The 15151-nt window shown below is 33.7% G+C and overlaps 1 protein-coding gene across 10 annotated transcripts; it reads right to left on the bottom strand.

Annotated features, from left to right (window-relative positions):
• Positions 1-912: 912 nt before the first annotated feature.
• LOC116405984 (NAD-dependent malic enzyme 59 kDa isoform, mitochondrial-like) lies at positions 913-15134 on the bottom strand. Of its 10 annotated transcripts, none has more exons than XR_004219071.1 (16): positions 14319-14459; positions 14112-14172; positions 13493-13585; positions 12613-12752; positions 12440-12523; positions 9217-10686; positions 8249-8412; positions 6412-6702; positions 5569-5641; positions 4749-4854; positions 3589-3709; positions 3407-3507; positions 2893-2952; positions 1745-1926; positions 1218-1283; positions 913-1128 (listed from the first exon to the last, which is right to left on the bottom strand). XR_004219071.1 is itself a non-coding variant. In XM_031889695.1 (13 exons), exons 7-13 carry the CDS (start codon positions 8393-8395, stop codon positions 2943-2945), a joined length of 849 nt encoding a protein of 282 aa, XP_031745555.1. In that variant the 5' UTR covers positions 8396-8412; positions 9217-10686; positions 12440-12523; positions 12613-12752; positions 13493-13585; positions 14112-14172; positions 14319-14459; the 3' UTR covers positions 2892-2942. The 10 variants fall into 10 exon arrangements, 5 of the variants coding, with proteins under 5 accessions (XP_031745555.1, XP_031745556.1, XP_031745559.1 ...); XR_004219070.1 differs by lacking the exons at positions 913-1128; positions 1218-1283 and adding an exon at positions 1313-1578 and having other exon boundaries at positions 1665-1754; positions 1830-1926; XR_004219069.1 differs by lacking the exons at positions 13493-13585; positions 14112-14172; positions 14319-14459 and adding an exon at positions 1520-1578 and having other exon boundaries at positions 931-1128; positions 1665-1754; positions 1830-1926; positions 12613-12774.
• Between the last annotated feature and the right edge of the window lie 17 nt (positions 15135-15151).

Below are 15151 nucleotides of genomic sequence, written 5' to 3'. Positions count from 1 at the left end.
GTAGAAAGCAAGAAAGGTCAGAATACAGGTGGTTCTGAACAATGTGGACTTCCAGAGGGCTGTAGAGTACATCCGTTGGAATCTGAAGTTGAAAATTTTAGGTATGAATAACAAGACGTTTTTCAACAACTTTGTAGAAGGATATATATTTATTTGAGTTCTGGATTTTAAGTTCTAAAGCTCTTCCTAATTATGGTTGATTAATCATTGATGTCCTTAAAAGTAGAAACGTGACATATCATGTATGCCCTTAAGTATCTCAGGCTTGTGTAGGCCAAGTTCAAAAAAGAAAATCAATTATGTTTAATAAGGAAGAAATAAAATATAACTTGTACAAATATTCTGAAAATCAAATGAATAAATGGAGTAAACACAAACTACAATTATAAACATCCAGAAGGTCAAATGTCTACGAATAGACTAATGAGATTCAAAAATACCAGTCATGCTTGCATAACTGACTGAAAAAATTGTGAATGTTTCCAAAAAGATGCCGCATATCTCAAGTCCATTATAAGAAAACCTAATGTTCTTCAGTTTGTAGTATCAACAATGCATGAGTAGTGTTAAACATGTCATTTCATTTAGTTTGCGAACTACTATGGCCTTCCTCTATTCTCATTCATTCATCATCGATCAAACAAAGCTTAAAGAAATTTGATCACAAAAGCTCTTCTCAAACAAAAAAATAAAAATAAAAACAAACAAATAATTCAAAAAAAATTAATTATACCAAACAAGGAATAATTAACTAAACCAAAATGTAAGGATGAATCTTAAGAAAACAAATTACTAAAACCATATCTGATACAAATTTAGGGTTTTTTTGTCTATCAAATAAACCAATAAAACAATGAACTTCAAGAATTAAAATTCACAAAATAATTCAATAAAAGAATGGCCAAAAAAACCTCAATATCACAAAATTAATAAGACGGAATAGATGCATTCTACAAACTTGTTTTATTGCATGCTCACCACCCCTTCCAAAATTTATTTGATAAAAATTTAGTAAACTTAAAACACAGACAATAACAAAATTGTTGCAAACCTGCATTTACTGGTCAATGTCTTTAAATAAGCATTCTCTGACGTCAATTCTTGATTTTTAACTTCATAAGCATCCACCTAACCATGAGACAATTATGAGAATATTTTATTTAACCACTAACAATCATGCTCATGCACAAACATTTAAAATAGAGGTTTTAACATACTATCCTTTTATAGAAATCGTTATCAGTTTTCTTGCCATTCCAAGTTCCACGTCGTCACCCCTCTTTCTGTTCATATCATACATTACAAAAGCCAGTAAATGAAAGGAATGATCCATTATGGGTAAAATATTGATAAATAACTAAAATATACTTGTAGCAAATTCATTATCTCCGTTCCTGATATAGATGCTTTCTTTTTCTCCATTAAGACTTGACTTGGTTTAGACATACAAAAACTCCTATATAACCTGAATCCAACTTGAGCCTAGAACCGAAAAATAACTAAAAGGTATCTCACACACAATTTGATGTACTCCTTTTCTTTCTTCTTCACCTCAGGTATTTGTTGAGTTCCTACTTGCTTTGCACACAAACAGAAAACAACATTAGTACTAAAATTATTACATAGAAACTAGTATCTATCTCACAGCATCCAACTACCATAACCTGATTGCCAATAACCCTTCTCTGGAGTTCAACATTTTCCTACTGTAGCTTGTCAATTTGAGCTTTAAAAGCAGCCTTACCTTTGGCTTCCTGTGGAAAAGAACTTCCTTGTTCAATGTTAAATAGAGAGAAATCATAGAATTTAGGCAAGTCTCGAGATTGTACTATTTGTGTAACTGTTGCAATCTCCATATCTTTAACTTGTACTACCGACTTTAGCCTCTCAACTTTGGTCTCCAACCTTGATATATCTTAATGTAGCCTGCCACAAGAAAATAAAGGTGACTGAATACAAGGAACCATGGTTGTGTGAAGGAATATTAAAAAGCTTTGCAACATTATTACCCTGAAATGAACTACATTTATTCCATATCTTAAACCAATCTCCCATAACAAGAAATGAACCAAAATTAGAAACAGGAGCTCTTTCAACACTACCGAAAGACATAATCTCACGAAGACACTTAGCTAAAACTTAACTATGCATGGATAACAGAGTAATTTTTCTTTCCATTCCAACAAATGCAAAATGAAACTCAAAACAATCTCACATAATACAAATAAAAAATTCTTCCATTATCTTCTTAAGAACACAAGCATCTCTAATCTCCACCATCGACAAAGACCCAAGACATTAAAATTAAGAACATATAGAATCAAAAGCAACACAAAAGACCAAAGAGAGAGAGAAAAAGATAGTTAAGATCAAAACATAATGATAGAACAATCAACAACAAACTAATCTCATATCTCATCAAATTTTTCAAAAAAATAAATAAAAGAAAACAAGTAAGAATCAGACAAGCCAACATACCATGTCTATTTTTCCATTTGAATTTTTCCTACCTCTGTTAAGTTCCAAACATGTTTTCGAGTCATTGGAAATTACTTTTTATGTTACAAAATCACTTTTAAAAGTATACACACAAACAAACTTTAATATGCCATGAAAATCACTTTGAACAAAACATTTATTAATAAAAATCAATTTTGTTAACTAGTTTCTAAAAACTCTCTCAAATATGCCTTCCATAACCTGGTTTAAGTTTTCAAGAAAAATGACTAATGGGCCAGGATACTCATGCCATGGAGTGGCAAAAAAGAGGTTGAGCTTTGTATTTTAAGTATCATGTTGATGAAGACATGTAAAAGGTCTTATGATACATATCAGTGGAGAAAACAAGTAATAATAGAGAAATATTTGAGTGTATCAAGAAAGCACCAATACATGTAAAAGGACTTTAGCCTCTCAACTTTGGTCTCCAACCTTGATATATCTTAATGTAGCCTGCCACAAGAAAATAAAGGTGACTGAATAAAGGGAACCATGGTTGTGTGAAGGAATATTAAAAAGCTTTGCAACATTATTACCCTGAAATGAACTACATTTATTCCATATCTTAAACCAATCTCCCATAACAAGAAATGAACCAAAATTAGAAACAGCAGCTCTTTCAACACTACCGAAAGACATAATCTCACGAAGACACTTAACAATATTACTTTTCTTAGGGCTTCTCTGCTAGGTAAATAAAGCATCTCCATATAAGTTTGAGTGTAAGTTTTTCTCAAGCAAAAACTTGACAGAAATGAAAATCACAATGCTCCATGCAAATCCAGTTCAATTATACTTCACCTCTGCTTCCACAAGTCTCCAACATAAAACAGACCGTTGGAGAGAGAAAATTGAAATACAAAATGGAAAATCTAGGCACATTATAATTTTTAAAGAGATGACTAACCTTCTTGATGTTACGTTTTTCACCGTCAAATATGTCCCATTGTATATTTTGTGTAAATTCAGAATAAAGTCATACCACTTGAAATCCTGAAGAATTACTACCTGCAAAGAAAAGCATCACATAGTTAAGAAGACAAGGAAGGAAAAAGTGATCAAATAAAATCCCACAGAAACGAATTATACCTCTAGACTCCTGTTGGAAGGATCGGCATTTGGCACAATTTTCATACCACCGCCAAAGTATTTAGCATTTCCAATGCATAGAGCAGTTACTTGTGGATACATCCCATTCACCGTCATCAACCTGTGAGTTATGGCATTCTACATAGATGAAATTAAATAAAGATGGTAAAAATGCAGTCACCCCCTCCAAAATGGTCTACATTTTGAAACCACCTTGAGACGAATAGGATCGGTATTAGGGGTTATTTGGGTATTGAGGGCATAAATAGTTAGGGAGTGGGTTATATTTGGTTATAAATAGAGGGATAGGGGAATGGAGAAGAGAAGCAATATTTGGGTTTTAGGGCTTGAGATTGTGATCTCAAGAAGGGAGGATCCAAGTACCTCGAATAACTTGATTTATTGTTTAAATCTATTATCTTTTAGTTTAGGGATTGGAAAGAGAAGGATTGTGGAGTTTGTGATAATATTTTGGTACACTGGAGCTGGAAACAAAGAATATTAAAAAACACATACTGTTATACACAGTCTGATAATAATACGAATCACTAGCTTTTCTTCTTCTTTTTCTTTTTCTTCTCCTTTAATTTTTGTTATGGGTTTTGTATTGAGTTTTGTGTTTTAGATTGTGAAGTATGGGGTAGCTAAACTCTTAATCCTAGGGATAGATGAAGACAAAGTTTATGAATTACTCTTTGTAATGCATCTCATTATTTGCTCTTAATCTTTTCATGTTTTTATGTGAATAACGTTTATAATATCTTGATCACAGATTAATTGTTGATTGGCCATGAACCCTAATCTTTGCATGACTAGAGTAGTTATGAACATGGAAAGAGATAATTAAGGATCCCTGAGGAGGTTGTTGAAAGAAGTGGACCTAAAAACTTTTGTTTATTAATAAAAAGAAAAATGAACAGAGATTCATATTCATTAGGGGTCTTGATGTTTAATTTAATTTAAATTGTGTATGAATTTTTAATTACGAGAATTTTAATATGTTGCAAGAGCACTATAGCCAAGGTATAGAGTGAGAGGGATAAGGTTTATATGTCTTAGAGAATGGAAAGATGGAATTTGTGCTAAAATTATTAGTGTTCCAAATACAATTATGAATTGGGTATAGTTGCATTCCCCCTTCTGGATTGCATAGCACACACCTGAGACTCTGTTTGTGTTTCACTAAAGCCATCACATATGCCCACAGTCCCATCTTCAGTAGTAGAATTGCCGACATCTTCTTTTCTTTCAGCTCTGAGAAAATACAAGACACAAAGGTCTCAAAAACCAAGTTACAAAGGCAAAATTGAATTGTGTTCGAACATAATAGTCTTTCTCGAAAAAACACTAAAGCTTGCATTATGCTAAGATCCACTTAGAATACAGGGATATTTAATGGCTAGTTTTTAAAGAAATAACCTACTGCCTTTATTTCCAAACCTGGTTTTTCTAAAATGAAAAAGGAAAACTATATTGGGTGGCAAATTAGTTTAGGTATTTTGCAAAAATGTCTTTAAGGTTTGTGATTTTGAAAATATAGCAAAAATAATCAAATCCAGACTTTTATATGGGTGGGCTGGACTTTATTTGATCATTTTCACAAATAATAAAGTTATAACTTGTTTTACCATTTTTGCAAATGTCCCATGAAAAAAGTTAATGCTCAAGGATAGCATTTATTTGTGAATACTGGTTTTCAAGCATTGCAAACGGTGTGATTTGAGTTTTATAATTAACACTATTACTCAAACGAACCTATTTTGAAAGAAATTATAAATTATATTGTTCTAGGAAGCAATTCATCAGTAGAGACTAAAAGAATATAAAAAAAATATTTCTCTTATAGTGAAAATAAACTCTTTCATAACGACTTCGTTGAATGGTCTCACTATATTTCCAGGCAGCGACCGTTCTTGTTAAACACTTCAATTCAGCATGGTCTTTCCATAAGAAGATCAAGGAGACAACGGCAAAAATTACCTTTTTGACCACTGGTTAGATAAAGCACCAATTGGAGAAGTTTCTGAATGGTCTTGACCAACAAGCGAACAGTCTGGTAGGAAAATCTGGTACCATTAAGGATTAAACCAAATGCAAACGAAACCAAAAGTTTAAACATAAAAAACATCAATCCTAATAGAAGGATATACTTTTATCGCAGCCAGTCTTTCCAGGTGACTTCTGATCTTGAATCTTAAAAAGAAAGGAAAACAAAAGGATTTGAAGGAAAAAATAAAATAAAAATGGAATGAAGTAATGGAATTGTAGCTCAAACCAGATTTTACCTTAGTTGTCTGCTCCAACAAGTCCTCAATTGCGGAAGCGACATCAGGAACGTGTGAAGTTACTACAGAAGAATTTGATGTAGTTTGTTTTGTGGAATTCAAAATGCAGTCAGATTGAGTGGATCTGTTTCCAACAAAAGTGAATGCTTTTCTATGGCTTCGTCAAAGAACTTGCGCTTTTCTTCGTAGAACTTATTCGTTCAGCTGCTCCTATAAAGCTACTGTTAGTTCCAGCTGATTGGTCTCTCGGAATGGCAGAATGGATAGGAAACTGGGATATGCTTTCATTGGCTATCATTGGGGCAGCTTGAGTAGGAAATTGGCTGACAGTGCATAAGCCTGTCGCTCTGTCTTGAGCTTTAACTTCTTTTGGGCGATACAAATCAAGAGAGACAATCTTTCTCTGAAAGTTTTGTATTCAAACAAAATCATTCCATATCTAAGAGAAGAAATATCAACACAATGGGTCTAGAATTCTATCAGGATATGCATGTACGTGAACATATATAATTGAAAAGCAACAAAATCGCAAAGGTACCTGGCTGACACACTCATATATCCATTCAGCTGTAATGCATTGTTTCCCCCATTTACAAGCAGCCTCATACTTTGTCCCATCGGTGAACTTGCATATTAGATGGGTTACCTTCTTTGTCAGCTTCTCCACAAACTTGGCCCCAAGTACAAAACACAGATTTCTTAACAATACTCTGTCTTTGTCATCATATTGTGAAACACAAAACCGTATGTTTTCAAATCCAGGCAAAGGGACACAGCAAGGAAGAGGAGAATAGAAAATGTGCCCATTGGTATCCCACAAACATCCATCCTTCATAACGAGTTTATTTGAAATAGTCAGTAAACAAATAAAAACAAGATAAATATTCAATTCTCATTTCAAATATCAGTTAAACATAATTAGGCTACGAAATTAATAATAATATAAAATTAAAATTAAAAATCATCAGTAGTATCAAATTTCATCAATAATGGCAGTTTCTACGCCAGCTATCCATTCAAAATTGGCTTCAAAGCCGTAATTTAACGCATTTAACAGAAGTGTGCATCAATACTTTCTCAATTCCAGAGAAAAATATATAAGAAGCATCTATTTGTTTGGCACAGGGATGGAGTGCAAACCTTTGGAGTTCAAGGGACAGTCATAGAAAGACTTCTTCAAATGTTGAACTCCAATTAATTTTGTCAATAAAGAAACCTCTCACACAATGATAGCACTCATATTTCCAAAATGTAGACAGAGTGAAGAAAAAAGAGAACAACCAAATATGTTTTCCAAGATAGACCACCCTTTTCTTTTCAGACCAACCTTAATGGATAGTCTGAGAAGGTAAATTTATGTTACCACCTTCCCCTAAACATCAAAAGGTCAAAATGATAGAACTGATTGAATCTCCATTTTCCAATTTAATAGTATCCACCATTTATGCCAATTGTTCTATACAGATGCAGAGTTAGGGAAACAAGTAGTAGAGCAGAAGCAGAATGAGTCATCGACCAGCCGCATCTGGTGGCCCAAAGGGAAAAAATAAGGATGTGACCATTTGATTGTGTGATGCCAGTTGAGGACAAGATCATGGCCATCACCTCATCAGACCAACAAAGCTGGGGTGGCAGAGACACTTGATGACTCAGTCACTATCACTCAGGACAAGAACAAGATCAACATCAACTCCAATAGCTACTTCTCCAAGAGGAATCTTAAATACTTGGCTAAGAAGAATTTCAAGAAACACAACATTAGAGATTGGCTTTGAGTTATTGCTTCAAACAAGGAGATGAATGTGTACGAATTGAGATACTTTAACATTGCCAAGAACAACGGGCGAGGGAGAAGACTGAGGTTCAAGTCCTATATTTTCGGTACCGCCATTTGAGGTAGGATCAGTTGTAGCAGCCCTTTTCATCTAAAGGCTGTTTTAATTTATATTCCCATACCTTGTCTGCTTTTCCTATACATCAGCAAGAGTTCTCGAGTCCAACTCTAATTTACTTTTGATGATTTATTAACTATAAATCTTGCTCACATATTCCCCTTCTTTTGGTTGGTTTGAGGATACCTTTTTTTACACTGGGACGACAGTTGTTGTAATCTTAGAAAACTGATGTGCGTTTGGTTTTGGAAAAAACAGTATCCATCCTTCATATTATAAGAGCGTGGCTCAACACAAAACTAAAGTCCCTCAAAATTCAAAGCTCCAACCCAAACACAATCCAAACTTGCAGTGGCTAAATGAAACAAAATATGCTATTCAACCTTGTGTGGACTTTTATGTCCAAAAAGGGAAACACAAACAAAACCCAATAGTAGAGCTCTAAAACGGAAATCACAAATAAGACAATTAATTATCGCTTACCTCTAAACATGATCGAACCCGATGACTTGACACATAAGTACTATGAACGTCTGTACTCCTTGGTATCCCACCATGACATTCAACAGTGAAGTGCACTTTCTGCTTCATGTGATCTTCAACAACCTCGCCTCCCCTTGATTTATCCATTCAACAATTTCAGCTCTCTAGTAGGAGAATTTCAAATATGATCTCAAAATATACATAAAAAATATTTGGGATTATGGAAGTCAAAAGTTGATGCATGTTTGTTAGTGTTCAAAAATAAAATGTAAAAAAAAATTTGAAGGCATATTCCTCAAATGAAAATGAAAATCGTAATATTTCACATGCTAAATGACATTTGGCACTATCTTAAATTTTTTAGGAAAATTACTCCCCAAGTTTTGGTTTTGAAGAACACGTGTGTTTGGTTCTTGAGTTTTAAAAATGTACATTTTTAGTCTCCAGGTTTAGAAAAATAGACCCATTTGGTCATGCACCTTTTTAGTCTCTAAGTTTATAAAAATTGGTTTAGAAAGTCCCCAATATAACTTTATACATTTTTAAGGTAGAATAACTTCTTCTAAAAATTGGTTTTGAGAGTCTCCAGTATAACATTAAGCACTCAAGGATTAAAAGAGTACATTTTGAAAACTCAAGGACCAATAAACCTATTTCTATAAAATTGGGGACTAAAAAGGTAATTTTTCCATTTTTTTTATATCATTCTCTTAACAGGATCGGAGTGTTAAAGAAACGTAGATCTAGAATCCTATCTGCACCATTGACTTGCTTTTAAAATCATGGAGTTGGAGCAGTAATGAACTACTCTTTACTCAAGTCAACTGATATTGAATACAGGGCTTCTACTTTGTTATTTTTTTAAAAAATGGATGCTATTTACCACAATAATACATCTAAAACCTAAAGTGCATAGTGTACATTAATCATGCTGTTTGAAATAAGAGGAAAGAATCTTTACAACATACCCGATCTTCTGGAAAGGAACTAGAAAAACAAAATATTTTCCCCTTAAATACACATGATGACTTCCCATTTGAAACCATGAAATCACGCCCCATCTTTTCTCAACTCTTGTTTGTACCATTTGCTACACATTGTTGGCTTTTCTGGGATAATTTCATTTTCCTGTCTCCATTCACTTTTGTTTCACTTTTTTCTTCAATTCTTTCCACTGCTATTGACGTCTTTCCAATGCTAACATGAATATTTCCTTCTGACACATTTGATGGCACGATTGGATGAACATTTGGAACTTTATTTTGATCCATAACAATGGTGCTCATTGTAGTCCTAATGTAGTCATGATTCAAGAATCTAAGAAGGATACCTTGAACTCAATGCTAAGTTTGACTGCTCCCTTCGGAGTGACAAGTCTCGTTTTTCCCCTAGTGTGGAACGGGGAGGATTCCTCCTCTTTTCAAAGCCCTCATCAAACTCAATGCTATGTCTAGAACGCTAAGAGTAGGTGGTCTGCTTTTGGTTAGGCCAAAAGTGAAGTTTCCCTTCATTTTTTTATGGGATTTTTCTGATGTATAATGCATATGTTCTTTGTTTTTTTTAGCTCTTAATTGTCTCGCTGTCTTAAGTTTTACATTTGCAAGTCTCTCTTTTCTTTCTTTGGTACGCACACAATAACCGATGGGGTAACCTTTCTATGGTTCTACACTTAGTTTCTAAGTTTGACTGCTCCCTTCGAAGTGACAACAAGATTTGTTAATGCCCACCCTTTCTAAAGGGATTTAGTTCATTGTGGCTAGACAAGAGGCTCCAAACTCATGTTTGACAAGACAAATTTGTTAAAACCATCTCAATTTCTAAAGAGTACCTCCTATCCTTTTTTAACTCTATCTAGGCTAGGTTTGGACTAAGCGCATCATAGGTAAGTCATGGCAAAGAAACAAAGGAAGACAAAGCTAGAAAAGTATCCATGCACTTATTTATTATATGCATGCAATCAAGCATTCACAACACACATACCATTTTCTCAATCATGCATTCACATCTCCATAAGATATCGCTAAAAATGGGCTTAAACCAAAAAACACGGCAGCTTATTCTCAAATTTCAGCACATATACTCATCAACATTCAGAATTTTACATCACAAACCCAAGCTCAGTGATCAAGGGTTGCTAGTCATGCTTTTTATGCAAGATCTAAGTAATCTAAGAAGGTATAGTGCTCATTATTGTAAGGAAATTTTTTTTAGAAATTTTGAAATTTGGGCAAAATTTGAACCTCCAAGTTTAGACTAAACATGCAAGCAATTGCCCACCCCCACTTAAAAAATTGCAAACTTTTGAAAATCAAAATAAAGGGAGAAAAATAAGGGAGAACTTTGGACTCCCCTGGAAGGATCGACATCCTTGGCTTTGGTTTGAAGCTTGCATGGATAAACCTCTTCATTCCTTTTTCATTGATTATTCATCCTTGTTCCTGAAAATCAAAGAAAGTTCTCTCAATTTCATTTATTACTAAAATTAGGATAATTATATTAACTGTATTTTTAACACTTTTGGTAGTTTATGTTTTGAGTGTATTTTCAATGGTATTTTTATATAAAGTACAAAGTTTATGGGTATTCTGTATAATTTAGCCTTGAAATTTCTCAGACATGCATCAAATCAAAATTTCAAAACCATCGGTATACTTATGGAACCTCTTTAACAAAAAAAAAAAAAAAAATCAAACCCATGAAGTCTAACTAACCGAACACAATTAGATTTCTAGTAGCAGTAATTTACCACAGAAACATAAATTAATAGTTAGAAAATAATTGCATGGCATTTCTATAAATTTATCACATGATCTTTCTTCTTCCTTTTTTTCTTTCCTTTTTTTGATAGAACTCTAACTAAGTTAGTTAGGCTTCTACATGTAGCAGTTAATTAAAATAGAGACAGAAACTATAGATTAACAAACAATTGGAAGGCCTCTCGATCAATTTAATACACAATAAGTTCATACTTGTGTCGTTTTGGAAGTATGAAAAACGAAAAATCGCTATTTTCCCTAAACGAGAAACCTCTTCATTCCTTTTTCGTTGATTATTCATCCTTGTTCTTCAAACCTCAAGCCTTAAAATTGAGGCAGTAGAGGAAATTCTCTCAATTTACTTCAAAGGAAGGATCATGTTCTCTCCTACAAAGGGTGTGTTTCTAATTTTCATAACTTTATCTTAATATGGCAATGTTGTATAATGCAAATCCATAATAGAAATTTGCAGCACAACCAAGAAAAATGAAGATTGAATATAATGTAATGCAATAAAATTAAAATACTAAAGAATCTTGTGGTCCCTTCCTTTTCTTCTTTGTTTTTGATAAAGTAACTGCATTTATCACACAAACAATTAGATAGAAGACTTAAAACCCTAATCTGCATCGGACTAAGTTGATATTTTTCCTCTTTCTTTGTAAGTTAAAAACCACATGAGTTTGACACTGATTACTACCACCACAAGTCATTTAACTTCTTCAACTGCCTCATACTTTTCACACGAAACTGCGTCATACAAATTAACCCATAATAAAGCTACCCAAATTCCAAACCCCATCCGATTGGTTTCTGAAATCAGTAACTCTCATGGAAGGAAAAACTTGGACAGACTGATGCATAAATTGAGAAATGAAAGTTTGAAAAAGATTCTTACATCTTTGTCTATTAGAAAAAAAATCGATTTCTTGCAGTAGAATCGTTGTTCCCTACCATTCTCAAAACAGCCTGAATAGCCATGTTAAGAACACCGAGCCCAACACTGAAGTTGAAAGAGGAGAAAAAACAGCATGTTGAAACAAATGAAGGTTAAACCAAAAGGATTGAACTATAGTTTCCAAAGTTTTCATTTCTCTTATATTCACGTAATAGTAATAGTAATAGTAATAGTAATTCCTCTTTCAAACAACCACTTTTGTTTCAACAAAGAGGACAAGGCTTATGATCCCTAAATAGTTAGCAGTATTGCTATTTGGAGAAAATGTTAAAGTTAAACAGCTGACAATACCTTCCAGCCCCTACCACTACTATCTTTTGGTTAACAAAATCACTCAATAGCTGCCCTTGAGCTCTCACATTTCCCAATAGTCCAGCGAGAGCAACACCAGCAGTTCCCTTTATGAAATGAAATAAACGAAAATGAATGTCCTTTTAAGTAATTATCAACTGCATGAATACAACATGAACTACTCACTTGTATGTCATCGTTGAACATGCAGAACCTCTTACGATAACGTTGTAATGTTTCAAAAGCCCATTTCATTTGAAAATCCTCAAACTGGCATCATTCAAAATCAAATTGCGAGATTACGATACTGATTACTGGCAGTGAACACAGTTAAAAATTTGATATCTTAACCAATAAACCTGAACAATAGCTTTAGGCCAACATGTATGCACGACTTCCATAAATTCATCAACAATAGATAGATACTCTTCTCCCTCCAATCTAGGTATTCCTATTCCCTGAACTCCAAGGTCACCGAGGCCAAGAATACGACTTCCATCTGTCAAGACAATCACGTCAACCTGTAGTTGGAAGAAGAAAATACAATGAACTTCAAATATGGTGTTGCTGGAAATTAAAAGGGATTTTCATTTTTATTTTGCTCAAAATCAATGCTCTTGAGCTTTTAATGTCCCGAGGAATGTGAAAGTTTCCCAATATATCGTGTATGGAATTTTAAACTTTTCAAAGAAAACAAGGGTGATCAACATACAAAAGCCTCCTGTGGATAGAAAATTAATCAAACGAAAATTCGATTGTTCTGTAGCAGTTTGACTTTGTTGTCAAGAAAATTAAGAGTGATAAGAAGGCGAAGGAGTGACTTTGAGTGGTGGCAATTAGACAGCCAAGCAACTACACTCAAAGTTGCAGGTCAAATAGGCAGCAGGAAGAAACAAAGAAGAAGAAGAAGAAGAAAAGTTTTCGATCTATCAAACGTGATCAACATACAATAGAAAGTCATTTAAATTATCCAAATATCTTTTGAAGTAATTTTAACAATTTCAAAATAACTCTTAATCATGCTCTAAATATGGAATGAATTATCTATTCAACTACAAATACAAAAGTTTTCCTAAATCACTCTAACTAATTATACAAATTCCACAACACATAGATCACACGCTTCCCAAGAACCCACAAAATTATTCAATGCGGCATTTCATCAAACAGCTGGTGGATGGGGACAACAAAAACAAGTGTTTAACAAAATTATCTTAGAAACAAACACATTAATATTACCTGAAGATGGAACTCCAATTGAACAGCCTTGAAAAAGTGATGGAAAAACAAACAGAACATAAAGATTGTGGGACTCCTCAACTCCAATAAATCCTGCAATGGAAAAATGGGTTAGAAGAAGGTGGAAAAGCATAGTAGAGGATGATGATAATGAAAATGGGTAGTAATGTTTTTCGGTAGCTATCTTTTCTTCTCTTTTTTTTTTCATGTAGTTGATGGTTGTTCTTGATTGTCTTTATCTTTTTTTTTTTTCCTTTTTTGCTTTTGGGAAAAAACAGTTTGTTGAATAAGAGGTGATGATGCTGGTGAGGGAATTTATTAAAGTAATGAATACTTTTTGGAGGACTTAAACAAGTAAAAGGACGAAATGTATAATTAGTTAGAGGAGGACTTAAACAAGTAAAAGAACCAAATGAAGCAAGCTCAAGCAACAAATTTTCTGTTAAGTAAGCATAAATATTAACTAGAGACTTAAATAAAATATTTCACCACCACCACCACAACAACAACAAAAAACCCAAATATATCGCCATTGACAACAGAAACAGATCAATATAAGCACAATACATTACATGGAAAATATGGAGATAAACGACATGAAGGTTTCCCTTTCACTTACAAAGAGAATCATTAAGTAACTTCTCGTTGTTAGTACCAATATCTAGCATTACTGGAAGAATCTGTCAATTAAACAAGAGTAAACTTAATGAAATTCAAAAAGTGGGGTTAAGAAAAGTTGCTAAAAAAATGTCAACATTAAATGATATTAGTATTCTTAGATAATCTACAAATTTCATGAAGAAAAGACTGCAGACTTGAGAGTTACCCCCACAATCAGGAATACTTGCTGGAACGGGAAAAAGATATCGGCAAATTCTAAACACGGCACACTAAAACTCTCACTCTCCTGGTTCATGCCTAAAATCACATGTACATGTCAATGCTGATAGTGCCTCTTTCACTGAAACAAACCAAATTTCAGTACCAACTAAGATTCAGAAAATAAGGTATTTAAGATGCAGAAAATAAGGTATTTAAGATGCAGGAAATAAGGTAGTTAAAATGCAGGAAATAAGGTAGTTAAGATGCAGAAAATAAGGAAACACCCCACATCACTACAGTGCATAACAAATCTATCACATAAGCACAAAGATAAATACCGAGTGTATTAGTTGAAACTTAGCAAAAACAAAAAGGACATAAGCTTATTCTCAAAATTCAGAATCTCACGTCACAAACCCGAGCTTAGTGCTCAAGGGTTGACAGTCATGCCTTTTATGCAAGATCTAAGAAGTTATGATGCTCGTTATTGTAATGAAAAACTTTTGAAAAATTTTGAAATTTGGGCAAAATTTGAAATCCCCCAAGTTTAGACTAAACAAGCGAGCTATTATCCACCCTTCGCTTAAAAAATTTCTTGGAAGTAGCCCAACATGAGAAGATAAAACAATCTGAATGCAGGCAATCCTATAAACAATTAAAACAATAGCCACAACTGATTGAAATCAAGTTGGATAAACAACCATTGGATGAAGGGAGGGCGTTGAGCTTGTCTAAGAAAAACATACTCTTTGAGGGTTTATGCCAGCAGCAGCAACATACATATCCAGCTTTCCTGTAGGTATTCCTATACCCTGCAAATTTGATGTACTCCTTTTC

This window comes from Cucumis sativus, unplaced genomic scaffold (assembly GCF_000004075.3).
Source record: "Cucumis sativus cultivar 9930 unplaced genomic scaffold, Cucumber_9930_V3 scaffold53, whole genome shotgun sequence".
Classification (NCBI taxonomy): domain Eukaryota; kingdom Viridiplantae; phylum Streptophyta; class Magnoliopsida; order Cucurbitales; family Cucurbitaceae; genus Cucumis; species Cucumis sativus.
The sequence above is the reverse complement of the archived record's forward strand: the minus strand, read 5'-3'. Positions and strand labels throughout refer to the sequence as shown.